The sequence below is a fragment of the Panthera tigris genome, chromosome A3, assembly GCF_018350195.1.
Source record: "Panthera tigris isolate Pti1 chromosome A3, P.tigris_Pti1_mat1.1, whole genome shotgun sequence".
Classification (NCBI taxonomy): domain Eukaryota; kingdom Metazoa; phylum Chordata; class Mammalia; order Carnivora; family Felidae; genus Panthera; species Panthera tigris.
Genome location: NC_056662.1, coordinates 48,839,410 through 48,861,117, shown reverse-complemented (window position 1 = coordinate 48,861,117; position 21,708 = coordinate 48,839,410). Strand labels below are relative to the sequence as shown.

At 37.9% G+C, this 21,708-nt stretch overlaps 1 protein-coding gene across 1 annotated transcript in view; it reads right to left on the bottom strand.

Moving 5' to 3' along the window:
- The window catches only part of SYNDIG1 (synapse differentiation inducing 1), a 121,694-nt gene that overhangs the window by 92,113 nt on the left and 7,873 nt on the right, over positions 1–21,708 (bottom strand). Inside the window, exon 2 of the mRNA XM_007096579.2 lies at positions 7,988–8,547. Within this exon, the coding sequence (XP_007096641.1) occupies positions 7,988–8,467 (480 nt within the window). The 5' untranslated portion in view covers positions 8,468–8,547. The remainder of the gene's footprint in view (positions 1–7,987; positions 8,548–21,708) is intronic.

Below are 21,708 nucleotides of genomic sequence, written 5' to 3'. Positions count from 1 at the left end.
TAAAAATAAATTCTAAGCAAAAAGATAGAAAAAGATGTATCATGGAAAACGTAATAATAAAAACATGGGAGTGGCATATTAATGTCACACAAAATAGACCTAAAGACAAGAAATATTATTAGACATAAAAAGGAACATTTTATGATGATAAAATGGTCAATACTTCAGCATGATATAATAGTAATCATCATCATCATCAATATCATCATTATCATCAATGTGCATGTACCTACCAATGGAGCCCCAAAATACATAAAACAAAAACTGACAAAATTAATGGGTAAACAGCAAAAACAAAAGACATGAATAGCATCATCAGTCAACTTGACCTAACAAACATTTATAGGATGCTTCACATAATGACAAAATATACATTCTTTCACAAGTGTGCATAGCACATTTCCCAGAGCACATTATATGCTATGCCTCATATCAATTTTCAATAAATTTAAGAGAGAAATTATACACACTACATTTTCAACCACATTAAATTAATTGAGGAGTAAATAATTTAAAAAATTGGGACATCTCTGAATATTTGAAAAATGAAATGCTTTTATAAATAACCCACTTTAAGAAAGCACAGTGGAGTATTACTTGGCAATCAAAAAGAATGAAATCTTGCCATTTGCAACTGTGTGGATGGAACTGGAGGAGATGGATTATGCTAAGTGAAATTAGTCAGAGAAAGACAAAAATCATATGATTTCACTCATATGAGGACTTTAAGAGACAAAACAGATGAACATAAGGGAAGGGAAACAAAAATAATATAAAAACAGGGAGGGGGACAAAATAGAAGAGACTCATAAATATGGAAAACAAACTGAGGGCTATGGGAGGGGTTGTGGGAGGGGGGGATGGGCTAAATGGGTAAGGGGCACTAAGGAATCTACTCCTGAAATCATTGTTGTACTATATGCTAACTAATTGGGATGTAAATTTAAAAAAAAATAAAAAATAAAACAAGTTAAAAAAAAAAGAAAGCACAATCGATATTAGAAAATATTTTGAACTCAATTAAAAATGAACACAACCTATCAAAAATTTGTAGTTAAAACAGTATTTGAGAGAAAGTATAAATTTAAACATATATATCATAAAGGGGAAAAAATCTCAAATGGAAACTAAGCTCCCATGTAAAGAAACTAAAGAAGAGCAAATTTAACCCAAAGGAAACAGACAGAAGGGTATCATAAACATCTAAATGAAAATCAGTGAAATGGAAAACCAAAAAACAAGAGAACAATCCGTGGAATCAGAAGTCAGCTACTTGAAATGATCAACAAAATTTATAAACCTTTGGCTAGACTGACCAAGCAAGAAACATAAAGCCTTGAATTACCAAAAGTATACATAAAAGAGGCGACACCACCAATCATACAGAAAGTAGAAAGATTTAAGTGGAATATTATGAACAACTCTATGCCAGCAAATTACAAAATTTGGATAAAATGGACAAATTCCTAGAATGACACAAATTACTAAAACTGCATCAAGAAGAAAGGAAAATCTGAAGATTTTCTTTAAAATAATAGATTTAAAACAATAAAGAAATCATCTTATTTCTTATTGATTTGATACTGATTTCAGATCAGTAATAAAAATTCTTCCCACAAAGAATAGCCAAGGCCCAGATGTCTTTACTGATGACTTTGAACAAATATTTAACAAACAAACCCCCCCAGTACTATGCAGATTCTTTCAGAAAACAGGAGGGAACACTTCTTTACTCATTCTATAAGGCCAGTATTACCCTGATACCAAAACCAGGAAGAAATATCACAAGAAAGGAACTACAGACCAATATCCCTCGTGGACACAAACATAAAAATTCTTAACAAATTATTAGTGAGTCAAATCTAGCAATCTTTAAAGAGGAATATATACCATGACCAAGGGGGATTAATCCCCCAAAGTAAGGACACTTTTATATCTGAAAATCAGTTCATGTAATAGATCACATTAATAGAATAAAGGACAAAAGAAAAATTTACACATGATCATCTAAATAGAGAAAATGCATTTGATGAAATGCAACACCTATTTTCTTATTTAAAAAAAAAACTGTTCAACAAAGTTGTGATGGAAGGGAATTTCCTACTCCTGCTTAAGAACATGAACAACATTATCTTTCATCAGGAAAGTCTGAGTGCTTTCCCAGGATTAGGAGCAAGGCAAGGATGCCTCCTGCTTGCCATGTCCCTTCAACATCATATTTGAGGTTCTAGCCAGTGGCAATGGAGAAAACAAAGAAAATCAAACCTCAAATCGCCCACCCCAAACCTCTCTAGGGGAGACTAAAAATATTTTCTATATTATCGATTATTTTCTGAATTATTTATTTCCTCTGGGTCAATTTCTCTATTGTTTTTCTGTTTCATTCACTCTTTTGAGCTTTCTTCAAGTGTTTGTTGAGTCCTCCCTCTTTGCTCATGTTTATGAATGGAGTACATCAGTGCTAAACTGCAGTTGTGAAATCCTGAATCTCCTGACAGGCTTCAAGTGTGTAATGGGAGGGCAGACTCCTGATCTTGGGGAGGCCCAGCTGCAGCTCAGGGCAGCGAGGGAGTGGTCTGTGCCTGCCCCAGCTCTGCCTCTTCATACTTTACCTGTGGATTCTGAAACCGCAGTTCACTATAACACAAACTTTTCCCCCTCCTAATGTTGGAGGAACAGCATCACCATTAGGAGGCAGGAGTCTGAAGTCAGCATGTCTCAGATCCAAGAGCTGCCGGTACATCCAACTGTGTGACTTTGGACACCACCCAAGCTTCAGTGTCATTATGCACAGGGTGAGGCAGGATTAACACTTGTGGCCCAGTGTTGCTGTGGGGTTACATGGCAGAGGGTGCATGAAGAGCCTGACATAGATGCTCCACCAGTAGGTGCCTGCCATCTCCTTCCTTCCCGTTGCAAAGAAAAGGCTCACCCACCTTGGTCACTCTTTCTAAGTGATGACGTTCCATGTGCTCTAGGATCCTGAAGGAGTTGCATTATCACAAATAAATGGGTCATAATTGGCCTTTCAGCATTTGATAAGCATCTCTAACAGCAAGGGGGCTCTTAGGAGCCCCCTGAACTTCACCTACTTCATTTCATAGCTTTTCATAGCTTTTCATAGCTTTAAACCCATTTCATTTCTCTAGCCCTGAACTTCACCTACTTCATTTCATAGCTTTAAACCCAAATTTTATATTTCATACAACTGCTTTATCACTGGTGCCTGAAGTCTCTGAGTGTCAGTGTATGAAAAGGAGAAGTGTTTTCCTGCTATTGATGTTCCTAAAAGCTGTAGTTTCACTGCAGTCTGGGCACTAGATGAAGCAGTGGTCAAACTCCAGGGAGGAGGCCCTGGAGCTGTAGAGCACCAGGCCCAGCATCATGCACCCAGAGTGCCCTGAGGGTGCCCACGGGGAGGCTTGTCTGGTTACACTGAGTGCAATGACACCGAAAGATGAGCAGCCACCTCTGCATTCCTGCAACCCCTCAGAGCCCCCCTGAGATCTCCCTGTCTGATTTGGAGTCCTGACAATTCACCATGACTAGCAACTCCCTCTTGGGTAGAGCAGAGCAAATCTCAATTTCTGAGGCCCTTACATAAAGATTCTTGAAATTAGCTACAGAACCTATTCGCATAAGTATGACCTCAAAGACTAACTGAAAACTTCACATGTTCTTGTAGAAATGTGTGTCAGGTGAGCAAACCTCTCTGGATCAGGGACTCTCCATTATAAATGTCAGGGGCAAACCTCTCCAGGTAGAGTGAGAAGGGGGCAGGTAAGAGGCAGGTTTCCTTGTACACAGAAACTTCAAGGACAAGAACCCCTGATCTTTACCAGGGCAATGGCTTTCTGAAAAGTACAATTTTCAGGAAATGGTATCAATTTGCTATAGACCAAGTGAAGCTATAGAATTCCCTGAGAAGTTAAATTGTCATTTTTTTGTTGTTGTTTTATCTGAAGTAGTACTGCCTTCTGGGATGAGCTCCAAATCAATAACTATTGTATTTTCTGTTTAAGTGACAATATAACCATGACTGTTGTCACTCTGTTCAATTAGATGATCTTAAAAATATATATATGTCAAAAAGGAAACTTTTTTTCTCTATGATAGACTATAGACTGCAATAATTGGCAACCAATTTGTTGGCACTTTCCTATATTGCCACCCTAAAAAGTCCTTCCCACACTGACTTTGGGCTTAGCTGCGTGTCTTTCTTTGGCCAATAAGACAGCAACATGCCTAACACAAGCAAAGACTTGGAAAGTCTTTGCACATTGAGACTCACCCTCTCTTGCTGCTCTTGGAATCTCTATCATGACTGCTATGTGATGGAGTGACCTGCTGGATGAGAGTCATGTGGTCCAGCCACTTCTGTCATCCCAGCTAATGGCCAGCCAGCATTCTCAAGTACAGCTGGGTAGCTGAGCAGCAGCTACCCACAGACCAGTGAGGGGACACAGGTAAGACTAGCAGAGCAAGAACCATCCAGCTGAGACTCAATCCCAGTTGCTGACCCTGAGAATCATGACCTAAATAAATAGTTGTTTTAAGCCACTAAGTTTTTGGGTATTTGTAATGCAGCAAATGCTAACTGATACAGGCCCCTTTATTATTTCATGGAATAGAAAAACAATCAACCTTAGAACAGTTGCTCCATGCATGCTGACACTTTTTTAAAATCTTTATTTATTTTTGAGAGAGAGAGCGAGCGTGCAAGTGGGGGAGGAACAGAGAGATAGGGAGACACAGAATCTGAAGCAGGCTCCAGGCTCTGAGCTGTCAGCACAGAGCCAGAGGAGGGGGCTCTAACTCACGAACTGCAAGATCATGACCTGAGCTGAAGTTGGACACTTAACTGACTGAGCCACTCAGGTGCCTTTGCATGCTGACACTTCTAACCACTCACTAGTTGTTTGTTTGTTTGTTTTTTTGTTTGTTTTCATGAATAAAGAGTGCAATGGCCACACCATAAGAATGTTGCTGAGAGAATATCTTATTTTTACAGAATTCCTAATGGACCAAATCTGCCACTTTGAATGATCCTCTACAATACTCTATGGCTATGCTAGACAGCAATGAAGGAGTGACAACTGCCATAACTGTGCCTTGATACCTTCCCCTCAGAGCCTGTGGGAAGATCCATCTCTTGGTTTGGATTTGTTCCCTGGATATCAAACAGAAAGTCTTGTAAGAGACAGCCCAGCTTTTAAAGTACTTGTTCCACTGATGTCTTTGGGTGGACCCTTTCTGGCAAAGGTACAAATGCCAACATGCTCTGCCTTACCCCTACAGTCAAAGGTGACTACAAAAATATTAGTACACAGTAAACACTATAATCATGACTGAAGATTCCAGCTGCTGCATCATTAAAATAATTGTTTCTGATGGGCTGCCTCTACTGTTGTCAGGACAGGGAAACAAACTGGGCGGCAGAGCTCACCTCCCCAGAAGCCTGCACTACCTGTCAAAGTCTTAGACTAACCAGATAAAAAATCCTGTTGCCCCAGCCACCCATATCCTAACATTTAATTTAAAATATTGACTGTAAGTAGGTTGTGGTCCTTTGCAAAGTTCCAAAACCACATCTACTGGCTGAGATCACTTTGTGAAAATTATTGCAAAAAAATGGATTCAGTAATTGATTGACAAAAATGTGGATTAAGACATACTATGAAAAGAACACTTGCATTTAAATAATGGTTGTATTTATTTGCAAGCTCAATCTGAAGCCAATGCAAGTCTTAAAGGAAAAGGAGTAAGATCCCTTCAGTGTGGTTTGTTGTGAAGCCACAGAATGGAAGTGGATTAAAGACCAAGAAGATGTATTATTCACTTGTTCATCTTCACTGATACTGATGTAATGTAGTTATTCAAGGATATGGACTTTTAAGTGCATGGATACAAGGAAAGGGAGGGAGGAATGAAGCCCACACAAGTAACAGAGTAATGATAGAGACATTCAAGAATCCCAAAATTTTAAATTCTAATGGATATTATATATTGGAGCTTATTTTCCAAATATTCTTAACAAAGCTGAAAATCCTCTGCTAGCCAGCTTGGCCACTTGGAGGCTTAAGGACATCTCTGCACAGGATAGGCCTACCCCTTCCTTTGCACCATCTCCAAACAATGGCACACTTCACTTTTTAAGTATTTCTTCAGTTCTACTGCTATCCTGATTCTCTCCCTCACTGTGTCTTATGACAGTTCCCAAAAGCTCTGTGCATCCAGTTTGGCCCTAGCCCCATGTCCCTCCCCTCACCCCTCCATCTCTCCATTCTGTCCCACTGTCCCACTCTGCAGCCATAGCAGCTTCCAAAAACTTGAATCTGACCCCAGCTCTCCTGCCTGAAACTCCTCAGTGGTTTCCATGGCCACAGCATCCTTCAAGGTATCTAGCAGCATGGTCTATGGGGTGGTAGCTGAGGAGGGCTGAAGCTGTAGATGGGTGGGCCAGGGCTAGTCTCGGGTCACACCCCTCCCTAGGGCTCTCTCTTGATGTTATTACATGTCCTTCCTTCTTGTAAGCATATGGGTTTGTGACCTCACCTAAAATCCAGCCTCCCTTGGAAGGCTGGTACAGTCCTCAGTTACAGGACTTTCCTTTTGGTCCTGTGTCCCGACTTCACCATGATCCATAGGTCTTACAAGTATAATCAGTTACTATCCCCTGCTGACCTAGGTTGGATACTTCTGTGCTTTATCTGCTCATGATGTCCTCTTTGACCAGAATTCTCTTGCTAACTCCCCACGAGCCCTCTTGCTTAGAGTCTGGTTCTTTACCTCATGATGCAGTGCAGGGAGTGCTTCCTCTGTAATGACTGCTGACCTGCCACGTTATGCTTGGAGTCCCATCACCCTTACTTTGGATGCTCTCAGAGAAGACTGGGTACTCTACCATCATAACTCCTGTGTTATGTGGCAACTGCACTTTTGTATACCTGCTTCCTGAACTTCGAGCAGTTCAAGTGTCATCTATATGTTTGCATTCAACAAAACCGTCAGGCCTTGGAAAAGAGTGGACAATTGACAGTGGCTTGTGAATGCAAGCCAAAGTACTTCTTGCAGCTTTCTCAAAACTTTAGAATGGCCAGAGATGATATCCTCCTCCTCCCCTTAACAGGTGCCACCAGAGGGTGTGAAGGTTCGTTCTGATGGCCTCTCCCACAACTTGACTTCTCTGTACTCCCTGACAGTTGGTTTTCATGGGCTCTATACACAAGGATTGCTACATGACATTTCTCATTTCTGAATTTCCCTTCCGATTAAAACCGTCTCTCTCCAGCTGCTTCTGGTTCTCAGTGCACTTCCAGGCCTGATGCTTCTGGTCTGCTTGGCTGCTGTGCTGTGTTACAATATGTCCAAAATGAATGTTTCAGAGCATGTAATCCAAATGCCCTTACCTGCCCTCCAATCTCCTGAAGAAGTGACTCTTGAAACAACTCAACTCATCTTCCCTTTAGGCTAGCACTCCTACTATTTCTTCCAGCAGGCTTTAGCTATACCAAGCCTCCCTTAGAAAAAACTCTAGAATGCCAAATTAAGGAAACTACATGTGGCAGCAAAAACACTTCTCAAATTGTTCCCTACACATGCCTTTTCAGCCTAATGTGGCTCTAGGACCATAAACCTCCCTCTCACCTTGATCACTGTTGCCAATAACCCCTCTCTCCTGAGTGTGGGGTATTAGCAGGAATACCCAGTTGATTTCCAGTGCTGGCAATCTTTAAATCCACCAGTAGCTCCAGTCTTATGGCCATTACCTTGTGTTGTCTCTGCCAGCATCCCTGCTGAAGCCCCCACTGGGTGTTGGTCACCTAGACTTTCTCTACTCCAACTTCAATGTATATTTAAGGATGCTTCAGTTTCTCTGCATTTTCACACACAAGTTTCATTCCCTAACTTTTGCTAGGCGCTCATGGGTCCCCACCCAATCCCCATGCCCCATCCCCAAAGGCTTATGATAAACACATCCTCTGACCTCCAGCTCCTGGAATTCCTCCTCCTCCTCCACGTCGTAGGACAGTGTGTGGATTTTGATGTCGTCAGGCGAGAGGTCAATGAACTTCCCATCAGGGTACTCCAGGCTCTCTTTGGTGGGCGACCGGTCCTCAATGAAGGTGGTCTCACAACAGTCGGCAGCCACGCCATCCCCCCAGGAGCGCAGCACACCCTCCGAGTAGAGGATGATGTTGGGACGGAAATGGGACTCCACAGACTGCGGAAGGGTGTTGGGATCCAGCAGCTGCTGTACTGGCTCACTCCTGCTGCTGTCCAGGGTGGCTGGTGCTGCACTGCCCACCACCCGGCAGCTCTGGTACTGTGGTGCTGGGTAAACAGACACCAGGCCATCTCTGCTCTCAGCCATGAAGTTTCTGGTGTTAATTAAGCCATTCCTCTTGCCAGCATCACTGATTTTACTGTGCACCAGCACACTCTTCTGTTCAATTATGCCATCCATGGTGCTCTCCCTCCTCAACTGGGTGTAAGGCTGGCAGGCTGCACTCCAGGGTCACACTTGCCTCATGGGACCCATTTCTCCTGAAGGCAGAGGAAACAGAGATGAGACAAGAAAATCACACCTGACAAAAAGCTAATTACCCGGACCGTCGCTGTTTCAGCGTGTACTAGTCAGCCAATATGCACAGAAACTGGGGAGTCAGATGATATTCTAGTCCTACCTATTCTACCAATTTTAAAAAGGCTCTATCTGAGCAGCCAGTCAGAGAAAGCCAGATATTGATTACTCACATCTCTATAAAGACTTTGCTTCCAAATAAAGGAGACTGCAGGAATTGGAACCACTGTAGCTCTAGAGAAACCTGTGATTGCTGGCAGACAGCTTGAAATCCTTGGGTAAATCCAATCACATTAGCATTGGGCCAGGCCAGAGGGAAAGTAAGGCTGTAAATCTGTAATGGGGATTGACTTTTCCCAGGTCCATGGCTATTTATTCGAGCAGAAAACACATGCTCAAGAAAGAAAGGGTTTAAAATAATGTCCCACACAGATTTAGAAGATAAATGACAGGAAAACCCACATTATTAGTACCATGTATGGACAAAATTCCCCAACTGAGGAAACACTCACATGTATATTCAAGTACATTCTAATGTATGTATGAGAAATGCCTACTGGTCTTCCAACATGGGCCCAGGAATTGAACTAGAAATTCCCCTGCCTTAATAGCCCTCAACTTAGAGAAACATCTACATATTTGGGATACAATTAAGAAGGCTTCTAAATTGTTTCTAGCTAGATCATGTTCCTTTCTAGGGTTTTGAATATTTAAAAAAAAAGGGAGAGGAAGGAGGAGGAGGAAAAGAAAGAAAGATACCAAAGATTAAGGTTTTGGAGATAATGAATATCCTTGAACAGCAAAGGAAGCCATCAACAAACAAAAAGGCAACCTATGGAATGGATGACGATATTTACAAATGATATATCTGATAAGAAGTTAATATCCAAAGAACTTATACAACTCACGCCAAAGAATAAAACAAAACAAAAGACAATCTGATTTAAAAATGGGCAGAGGACCTAAATAGACATTTTTCCAAAGAAGACATACAGATGGCCAAGAGACGTATGAAAAGATACTGGACATAACTTATCATCAGGAAGATGTAAATCAAAGCCACGATGACATATAACCTCACACCAGTCAGAATAACTAGTATAAAAAAGACTAGAAATAAAGTGTTGGTGAAGATGTGGAGAAAAAGGAACACTTGTGCACTGGAGTGGGAATGTAAACTGCTGCAGCCACTGTGGAAAACAGTATGTAGGTTCCTCAAAGAGTTAAAAATAAAAATACCATATGATCCAGTAATTCCACTACTGGGTATTTACCCCACAAAAATGAAAATGCTAATTTGAAATGGTATATACACCCCTATGTTTATTGAAGCATTAATTAGAATAGCCAAGATATGGAGACGATCCAAGTGTCCATTTATAGATGAATAGATGAATAGATAAGAAGATGTGGTGAATATATGTGTATATATACATATATTATATGTATATAATGGAATATTATTCAGCCATAAAAAAGAATGAGATCTTGCCATTTATGACAACATGGATGGACCTAGAAGGTATTATGCTAAGTGAAACAAGTCAGGTAAAGACAAATACTATATTATTTTACTTCTATGTGGGATCTAAAAAAACACAACAAGAGAACAGACACACTCAAAAACCCAACAGACTCCTAAATACAGAGAGTATTGCCGAGGGGAAGAAGGATGGGGAGATGGGCAAAACAAGTGAAGGGGATTAGGAGGTACAAACTTCCAGTTATAAAATAAATAAGTCACAGGGATGAAAAGTACAGCATAGAGAATATAGTCAATATTGTAGTAACATATGGTGACAGATGGTGATTACACTCATCATGGTGAGCCCTGAAAAATGTATAGATTTATTGAATCACTATGTTATATACCTGAAACTATGTGGTATGTCAACTACAGTTAAATAAAAAATTAAACAAACATTTTAAAATTTTAAATAGAATAATTTAGAAGTATTTGAGCAATTTTCCTAGAAGTAAAAAAAATAATAATAATGATTTAAGAACACTTGCACCTTTTCTCAAGATTTTATGAACGCTTAAGGTTTTTCCTAACAACAAAAAGAATAAATTTCCTCAGGCATTTCCTATTTGCAAGTTAATAGCTATTATGTATGAAAACACTTTGAGTGTTGGGACTTTGAGAGCTGTGGCTTTCTATGAGATTTCATAATTTTCTCATATTATAACTGCTTTATTTGGTGGTAGCTACAAGAATTCAAAATTTTAGACCAACCGAGAAATAGGGAGGATACCTTTGTGACTAAGTAGAAAATAACATTTTAGTAGAGTTGACAAATGACTAGTGAAACTACAGCATAAGCACAGACAGATGGTGGGTATTATATATGTGACACTGTGTCAGATTTAAGACAGGTCAAAAAACTCACTGCCACTTCTGCTGATTTAGCTCTGGCATTTACCATCTTAAGACTGAAACCATGAAACTATTTGGACAAGATCTTTTGAGTACCTGCAACATGTGAGGCACAATATATAAGCATCATCTTTGGGACTGTTCTTCTTCCAAGGCAGCATAATATGCTCATTGAGGTACTTGTGGTCCAAACCCTCAGCTTCTCTAATCTTCTTCTTCTACAGAGAAGTCACTGGGTTGATCTCAGAATTGGGCCCCTTGTATGGTTTGTGAAGGCCAGATGTACCACCAAGCTTAGGATAACCTTCTTGAAGTATAGTTCACTTCTCAAACTGAGCTCCTTCTTCTCAAATATGTATTAAGTATCTTACAAAAGACATGTGGTTGCATGTGTTCAAACCCCATCTCTTCAATGGAGTCACAGACTCTTGCCCAGACGAAGGATCTCCCCTTTTCTGGTGTGTTCTCAGACACTGTGCTACAATTTCTGTTATGGGTGCTGTTACATCCTCTTCTGCAAACATCAAAACTGCTAATGTCAATATCTTCCTCCAGCCCTTGCCCTTATAAAAGGCAACTCACCTTGAGCTGCACAAGTCCCAAATGTGAATCTGATATTACAGCATCTTGAGGCATGCACAGCTTAGGTCTCTGAGGTGCTGTCCACAGTTTGACACCTATAATGCTTAGCTGAGAACTGGAAACATGAGCACCACCTGGAAGTTTGTTAGAAGGTGGAATCTTCAGTACACCTTGAACTACTGAATCATAATCTGCATTTTAACACCATGCCAAGTGATTATTTTGCACATAAAACAGAGGGGTGCTGTTCTATCGTATATAGTGCAAGTTTTGGCTAGTTGCACAGTTGGCTTGACTATACAATGGATTATATACTATCTTTTAAAAAAGTATTCAAATTAATATATCAAATATTCTTAAGGGTTTTGTTTTGTTTTGTTTTGTTTTCTTTTCTTTTCTTTTCTTTTCTTTTATGTGTATGGAGCTAGAGCTTAGAGGTCTACTTTATTTCAACACTTGGAATTCAAAGTGTCCCTAACCTACAATGAACCAGCTTTTCATGGGAATCTTACATTTATGGCAAGTGCAAATGGCAGCTAGTTTGGCTTGTCTTCCACACTCCTATGTTTGTATTGAAAACTACTGTTGATCCTTGACAACATGGGTTTGAATTGAATGGGTTCATTTATGGGCAGATTGTTTTTTCTTTTTTCTTTTTCACAGTTTCTTTTTTTTATTAACTTGTTTTATTTTTTATTTTTTTAAATTTACATCCAAATTGGTTAGCATTTAGTGCAACAATGATTTCAGGAGTAAATTCCTTAGTGCCCCTTACCCATTTAGCCCACCCCCCCTCCCAACACCCTTTCCATAACCCTCAGTTTGTTCTCCATATTTATGAGTCTCTTCTGTTTTGCTCCCCCCTGTTTTTATATTATTTTTGTTTCCCTTCCCTTACGTTCATCTGTTTTGACTCTTAAAGTCCTCATACGAGTGAAGCCAGATGATATTTGTCTTTCTTACTGACTAATTTCACTTAGCATAATCCCCTCCAGTTCCATCCACACAGTTGCAAATGGCAAGATTTCATTCTTTTTGATTGCTGAGTAATACTCCATTGTATATATATACCACATCTTCTTTATCCATTCATCCATCGATGGACATTTGGGCGCTTTCCATACTTTCGCTATTGTTGATAGTGCTGCTATAAATATGGGGGTGCATGGGTCCCTTCGAAACAGCACACCTGTATCCCTTGGATAAATGCCTAGTAATGTAATTGCTGGGTCATAGGATAGTTCTATTTTTAGTTTTTTGAGGAACCTCCATACTGTTTTCCAGAGTGGCTACACCAGCTTGCATTCCCACCAACAATGCAAAAGAGATCCTCTTTCTCTGCATCCTCACCAACATCTGTTGTTGCCTGAGTTGTTAATGTTACTCATTCTGACAGGGGTAAGGTGGTATCTCATTGTGGTTTTGGTTTGTAGTTCCCTGATGACGAGTGATGTTGAACATTTTTTCATGTGTCAGTTGGCCATCTGGATGTCTTCTTTGGAGAAGAGTCTATTCATGTCTTTTGCCCATTTCTTCACTGGATTATTTGGTTTTGGGTGTTGAGTTTGATAAGTTCTTGATAGATTTTGGATACTAACCCTTTATCTGATAAGTCATTTGCAAATATCTTCTCCCATTCTGTCGGTTGCCTTTTACTTTTGCTGATTATTTCCTTCGCTGTGCAGAAGATTTTTATTTTGATGAGGTCCCAGTAGTTCATTTTTGCTTTTGTTTCCCTTGCCACTGGAGACGTGTTGAGTAAGAAGTTGCTGTGGCCAAGATCAAAGAGATTTTTGCCTGCTTTCTCCTCAAGGATTTTGATGGCTTCCTGTCTTCCATTGATGTCTTTCATCCATTTTGAGTTTATTTTTGTGTATGGTGTAAGAAAGTGGTCCAGGTTCATTCTTCTGCATGTCGCTGTCCAGTTTTCCCAGCACCACTTGCTGAAGAGACTGTCTTTATTCCATTGGATATTCTTTCCTGCTTTATCAAAGATTAGTTGGCCATACGTTTGTGGGTCCATTTCTGGGTTCTCTAGTCTGTCCATTGATTTGAGTGTCTGTTCTTGTGCCAGTACCAATACTGTCTTAGTGATTAAAGCTTTGTAGTATAACTTGATGTCTGGAATTGTGATGCCTCCTGCTTTGGTTTTCTTTTTCAAGATCGTTTTGGCTATTCAAGGTCTTTTCTGATTCAATACAAATTTTAGGATTATTTGTTCTAGCTCTGTGAAGAATGCTGGAGTTATTTTGATAGGGATTGCATTCAATATGTAGATTGCCTTGGAAAGTATCTACATTTTAACAATATTTGTTCTTCCTATCCAGGAGCATGGAATCTTTCTTCCATTTTTTTTTTTTTGTCTTCTTCAATTTCTTTCATAAGGTTTCTATAGTTTTCAGCGTACAAATTTTTCACCTCTTTGGTTAGATTTATTCCTAGGTATTTTATGCTTTTTTGTGCAACTGTAAATGGGATCAATTCCTTGAATTCTCTTTCTGTCACTTCATCGTTGGTGTATAGGAACGCAACCGATTTCTGTGCATTGATTTTATATATGGCAACTTTGCTGAATTAATGAATCAATTCTAGCAGTTTGTTTTGGTGGAATCTTTTGGGTTTCCATATAGAGTATCATGTCATCTGTGAAGAGTGAAAGTTTGACCTCCTCCTGGCTGATTTGGATGCCTTTTATTTCTTTGTGTTGTCTGATTGCAGAGGCTAAGACTTCCAATACTACGTTGAATAACAGTGGCGATAGTGGACACCCCTGTCTTATTCCTGACCTTAGGGGGAAAGCTCTCAGTTTTTCCCCATTGAGGATGATATTAACATTGGGGCATTCATATATGACTTTTATGATCTCAAGGTATGCTCCTTCCATCCCTACTTTCTTGAGCGTTTTTATCAAGAAAGGATGCTGTATTTTGTCAAATGCTTTTTCTGCATCTATTGAGAGGATCATATGGTTCTTGTCCTTTCTTTTATTGATGTGAGGAATCACGTTAATTGTTTTGTGGATATTGAACCAGTCCTGCATCCCAGGTATAAATCCCACTTGGTTGTGGTGAATAATTTTTTAATGTATTGTTGGATCTGGTTGGCTAATACCTTGTTGAGGATTTTTGCATCAATGTTCATCAAGGAAATTGGTCTATAGTTCTCCTTTGTAGTGGGTCTTTGTCTGGTTTTCGAATCAAGATAATGCTGGCTACATAGAAAGAGTTTGGAAGTTTTCCTTTCATTTCTATTTTTTGGAAGAGTTTCAAGAGAATAGGTGTTAACTCTTCCTTAAATGCTTGGTAGAATTCCCCTGGAAAACCATCTGGCCCTGGACTCTTGTTTTTTGGCAGATTTTTGATTACTAGTTCGATTTCCTTACTGGTTATGGGTCTGTTCAAATTTTCTATTTCTTCCTGTTTCTGTTTTGGTAGTGTATATGTTTCTAGGAATTTTTCCATTTCTTCCAGTTTGCCTATTTTATTGGCATATAATTGTTCATAATATTCTCTTATTATTGTTTTATTTCAGCTGTGTTCGTTGTGATCTCTCCTCTTTCATTCTTGATTTTATTTATTTGGGTCCTTTCCTTTTTCTTTTTGATCAAACTGGCTAGTGGTTTATCAATTTTGTCAATTCTTTCAAAGAACCAGCTTCTGGTTTCATTAATCTGTTCCACTGTTTTTGTTGTTGTTGTTGTTGTTGTTTTGATAGCATTAATTTATGTTCTAATCTTTATTATTTCCTGTCTTCTGCTGGTTTCGGATTTTATTTGTTATTTTTCAGGCTCCTTAAGGCGTAAGATCAGGTTGTGTATCTGAGATCTTTCCTTCTTTAGGCAGGCCTGGATTGCTATATACTGTCCTCTTATGACCGCCTTTGCTGCATCCTAGAGGTTTTGGGTTGTGGTGTTATCATTTTCATTGGCTTCCATATACTTTTTAATTCCCTTTTTAACTTCTTGCTTAGTCCATTCATTCTTTAGTATGATGTTCTTCAATCTCCAAGTATTTATTACCTTTCAAAATGTTTTCTTGTGGTTGATTTTGAGTTTCATAGCGTTGTGGTCTGAAAATATGCACGGTATGATCTCGATCTTTTTGTACTTACTTAGGGCTTATTTGTGTCCCAGTATATGTTTTATTCTGGAGAATGTTCCATGTGCACTGGAGAAGAATGTATATTCTGCTGTTTTAGGATGAAATGTTCTGAATATATCTGTTAAATCCATCTGGTCCAGTGTGTCATTCAAAGCCATTGTTTCCTTGTTGATTTTTTGATTAGATGCTCTGTCCATCATTGTTAGTGCGGTGTTGAAGTCTCCTACTATTATGGTATTACTATCAATGAGTTTCTTTATGTTTGTGATTAATTGATTTATATATTTGGGTGTTCCCACATTTGGCGCATAAATGTTTACAATTGTTAGGTCTTCTTGGTGGATATATCCCTTGATTATGATATAATGCCCTTCTGAATCTCTTGATCCAGTCTTTATTTTGAAGTCTAGATTGTCTGATATAAGTATGGCTACTCCGGCTTTCTTTTGTTGACCATTAGCATGATAGATGGTTCTCCATGCCCTTATTTTTAATCTGAAGGTGTCTTTAGGTCTAAAGTGGGTCTCTTGTAAATAGCATATAGATGGATCTTGTTTTCTTATCCATTCTGTTACCCTATGTCTTCTGATTGGAGCATTGAGTCCATTGACCTTTAGAGTGAGTACTGAAAAATATGAATTTATTGCCATTATGATCCTTCCTAATCTTTGTTGATATATATATATATATATATATATATATATATATATATCTCCCATTTTTCTCCCAAGAGTCCCCCTTAAATTTTTTTGCCGGGCTGGTTTAGTGGTCACAAATTCCTTTAATTTTTGTTTTTCTGGGAAACTTTTTATATCTCCTTCTATTTTGAATGACAGCCTTGCTGGATAAAGAATTCTTGGCTGCATATTTTTCTGGTTCAGCACACTGAATATATCCTGCCACTCCTTTCTGGCCTGCCAAGTTTCTGTGGATAGGTCTGCTGCAAACCTGATCTGTCTCCCCTTGTAGGTAAGGGGCTTTATTTCCCCCGTGCTGCTTTCATGATTCTCTCCTTGTCTGAGTATTTTGTTAATTTGACTATGATATGCCTTGTTGATGGTTGTTGTTTTTTTTTTTTTAATCTAATGGGGGTTCCCTGTGCTTCCTGGATTTTGATGTCTGTGCCTTTCCCCAGGTTAGGAAAGTTTTCCCTATGATTTGCTCACATAACCCTTCTAACCTTATTTCTCTCTCTTCCTCTTCAGGTATCCCTATTATTCTGATGTTGTTCCTTTTTAATGAGTCACTGATTTCTCTAATTCTTAAATAGTGCTCTTTTGCCTTAATCCCCCTCTTTTTTTCTGCTTCATTATTCTCTATAAGTTTGTCCTCTATATCACTGATTCTCTGTTTTGCCTCATCCATCCTTGCTGCCACTGCATCCATCCGTGATTGCAGCTCAGTTATAGCATTTTTAATTTCATTCTATTTTTTACCTCTTTTATCTCTGTTGAAAGGGATTCTAGTCTATTCTTGACTCCAGCTAGTATTCTTATTATCATGATTCTAAATTCTGGCTCAGACATCTTGCTTGTATCTGTGTTGGTTAAATCCCTGGCTGTTGTTTCTTTGTGCTCTTTCTTTTGGGGTGAATTCCCTTGTTTTGTCATTTTGAAGGGAGAAAAGGAATTTTTGAGGTAGAAAAATTAAAGTTAATAAATTAAAATTAAAAATTTAAAAAAGCACACACACACACACACAAATCTAATAAATGATGCTAGATCCTGGGTGTGTTTTCGTCTGGGTGTTGAAAGTCGTTTGACAGATTAGAGAAAAAAAAGGGGGAGAAAAAAAGGAAATCGTTTGAGAATTTGAAAAAAATGAATACACTGAAGTAGACTACAATGACATGATGTGGGTAAAATAGAATTTGAAAAATCTTACACAAAGGTAAAGAATATAGTAGGAAAAAAATTAAAGAAAAATATTTGTAATAAAAATGATTTTTTTTCTCTTTCTGTATTCAACAAAAAGAAACAAAAAAGGGAAAAAAGAGAAAAAAAAGAAATCATTTGCAAATTTAAAAAGTGAATACACTGTAGTAGACTAAAATAAAATGATGGAAGTAAAATAGAATTTGAAAAAAATTTACATAAAAGCAAAAAATATAGTAAAAAAATTAAAGAACAATATTTTTAATAGAAATTTAAAATAAAAATAAAGTTTTTCACTTTCTGTATTCAAGAAAAAGAAAAGAAACAAAAAAGAGAAAAAAGAAAAAGAAAAAAGAAAACAAGGAAATCGTTTGAAAATTTGAAAAAGTGAATACACTGAAGTAAACTAAAATAGAATGATGGAAGTAAGATAGAATTTGAAAAAATTACACAAAAGTAAAAAGTAGAGTAAAAAAATTAAAGAAAAACATTTTTAATAAAAATTGAAAATAAAAATGAATTTTTTCTCTTTCTGCTAGATTCTGTGGTTCAGGTTGTGCAGATTGTTGTGTTAATCCTCCGATAAGTTTTCTAGGTGTGTAGGATGGTTTATTGTTGGTCTGGCTGTATTTCATGGATGTGAGACACACAAAAAACTTCCATGCTGTTCTGCCATCTTGACTTCTCCTCAACATTTTATTTTTAAGTAATCTCTACACCTAACATGGGGCTTGAATTTACAACCTTGAGATCAAGAGTCACATGCTCTACCCACTGAGCCAGCCAGGTGCCCCAAGAAGTTTTGTTTTTTTCCCTGAAGTAGATTTTTTCAACTTTGGGCATCATAAGTTATTATTAAATTTGAATAAAAGAGGCCAAAATTAGTGGAATTTTACTTTTGTTACTGCAGCATCTGTCAATATTGTATTTCACATCATAATTCCTAACAGTTTATTTCCTCTGTTACTTCTACCACCTCCTATCTGATAACAGCTTTCCCCCAGCCAGAGTTTAGCACCTCAGAAATAAAACAGAAAGAAAATGCTGCTACATTTAAGGATAGAAAATGCTATCCTTACAACACATACATATATATACACATATATACGTATATATATATATATATATATATACACATATATACGTATATATATATATATATACACACACACACATATACATATATATATACACACACACACACACACACATATATGTATATGTGTGTGTGTGTATATATACACACATATATATATGTGTGTGTGTATACACACACACACACACACACACATATATATATATATATATATATATACTATAATTGGTTATATTGTATAACAAATAATATTTTGCTTATTTTGTGTTTCTTTCTCAGTTCATGATATTCAGAACCAGTGGTTGCCTCTCACTTGATCCTTTGCTTAAACAGACTTTGCTATGTCTCAGATGCTGCCTCCTATTGATAAAACTCTTTTTGGACTGCATTAATGGCCAAGCTCCCAATTTTGTTCTCTGGGTGAAGTCTTGGAAGTTGTTTCTGTGAGTCTAGCAGAGAAAGCTACAGGAAGGGCATCATGTCAGTCATGCTACACCTGCTGCTTTTACAGCTGCTGGCAGATGAAAGGGGGAGGGGCCCCCATGTCTCTGCCTATAATCCCCAGTTATTCATTCTTCCCTGGTTCTTACTCTCTGTACCACTGCTCAAAGAATCCTCCTACCCACAAGTTTAATGAATATCAGGCAGATAAGAAAACAACAATTGGGAAGAAGAAAAGACAAACAGAAAGTAGTTATGCAACATCCATAAAAACTTCGTATCATATAGAAACAGGTTTTCCTTACTTTGAGTAAGTCATGATATAAAAAGCACTATACTAAGAACCAGGAAAAAAGGGATTAGCTCCAGCTTTGCTACTAAATGTTTACATAACCTTGGGCAAGTTGCTTATGAGAGTGGAATTATTAATTAAGCAGTTAAGCAAGAGAAACTTTAAGGTAGGTGCTTTTCAGCTCCATGATTTGTACCTCTTGGCCCATGAGTCTTGGGTTTCATGGGATTAGACACAGCTTTTCCAAAAGGTGGTGAAAAATCTCACGTTGATCATAATATGCTAGGTTTAATTTCAATAAAATATATATTTATCAATGGTTTATTATTGTAAGACACTATGTTAGGTGCTTGCTGGAAATAAAAAGATGCATTTCTAATATTAAAGGTCAAATCAATGAGAAGGAAAGCAATTACATAAGTCACTGTAATAGCAGTTGGACAATAAACATACCAGAAACTCATGGTCATGTGAAACCAGAATCTGATATTTCAAAATGAGCTAAAGGCAATTGAGAAAATGATATAAATTATGAGAGAACAACATATATCAGAACTGGCGAACAAATCAGAAGCAATGTAATTTGTGAATAGAAAGAGATGTGAACAGAACTTGGAAAAATTAGAAATAAAGTAATTTCAGAAATCAAGGCTAAAGCAGAAGGGAGACATGAGTGAATAAGCACAGTGGGTCACACCTTAAAGGAAAGAGAATATGGAAAATAAAAAAATGTGTTAAATTTAAAAAGCATGAATAGTTTATATAAAATTCAAGAGCAGTTTTGTATTACAGAAGAAAAGGCAAGGTTGTCTGGCTCAGGGTGGGAAAAGCTCTGCATGGACAGGGCATGGGGACATCCCCAGGTGATGCACACACACTGCATCTTGGGGGAGCAGAGGTTACACAGACATATGCATTTTCCAGAGCTGATCAAACTGTAACACAAAAGACCTGCATTACACTGTATGCATTTGAAGTACTGAAAACATTTTGAAAGAAAGTAACAAATATAGAATAAGGAAAGCACCGTATGTATATAAAGGGAGACCTTAGAGTAGAAAATAATGGATAAAAGCAAATACTATAAAACTATGATTTAAGAAAATTTTCCTGTAATTAATGTTGAAAGGGTACACTAAGTACCTGGGAAAACTGACCCAGAATGACCAACTCCAATATAAATTATAGTAAATCTACTAAACTTTAAAGGAAAACAAATATAAAAACACCTTTGGTTATCCAGAAATTAAAAAAACAGAACAGCCTGAGCCACTAAAAAAGATAAGAAAACCAGATTATCATTAGACTTGTCAACAAAAATGCTTAATAACAGAAGCCAGTGGAGTGAAGTACTGGATACTCAATATACTAAAACGTGTATCAAGGATTTTATATCTAGCCAAACTGACCTCCAGGTTTAAAGGTTGTAGGTAAGCTAACAAAGAACCACAGAAATGTTCACACAAGATCTTCCTGTGGAATCTAAATGAATATAAGCTACAATCAAAATGACCAGCAGATGTTACATAAGGGCTAGTAGCTATTGATGGCTGTGAGCAGGACAAAAATAAGGACAATGGGACATTACATGCTTTCTGTTGGAAATGCATGCCATCACCCATGATAAAGGAAATTTCCAACTTTTAATGTTTGTGAGCCCTGCTCCTGGGCTCCCAGGGAAGCTATAATTTAACATTTACCAAGGGCAAAATGACTTGGCAAAACCTCAAAGCATGTGCTCTATTTCTGCCTCCAGAACACATTGTACATCTGCTTTGTTACAAAAAAGTAAAATAAATAAATAACCAAAAGGAGTATTCCAAGCATAAATATAAAACACACACACACACACACACACACACACACACACACACACACACACATATCCTCCCTAGTTCCCATAAGATTAGAGTTCTACAGCCTTACACATACTAAACACATAAGATAAAGTCTATAATTTTCTGGAATGTCCTTTGCCATGATGATTTGTAACTCTTTATGTAAAAAACATGTATAATCCTGCACCAACCATTCTTTCCCCAGATCACTCTCTTCTTTATGAAGATTGTATATCCCTGACAGCTGTCCTCACTTGGACTCAAATAAATCTCTTTTCCTTTCTCTTTAAAATGTTTTAAAAGCTTTGTTCATTTTGGGTCAACACCCACAAAAGTCTTCTTGCCAAAACAAAGCAAAATGAAACAAAACATAGCCTTATTTTCATCAAATCTCTGTACCTAACTACCAATTATAGGAAATTCAGAGGTTAGGGGAACATGCCAAATGACATCATAGCTGTATGCAATCAGTAAAATCCAGAATGTGGACAATCTACAGGAAGAATGACCAGAAAATTTAAGAA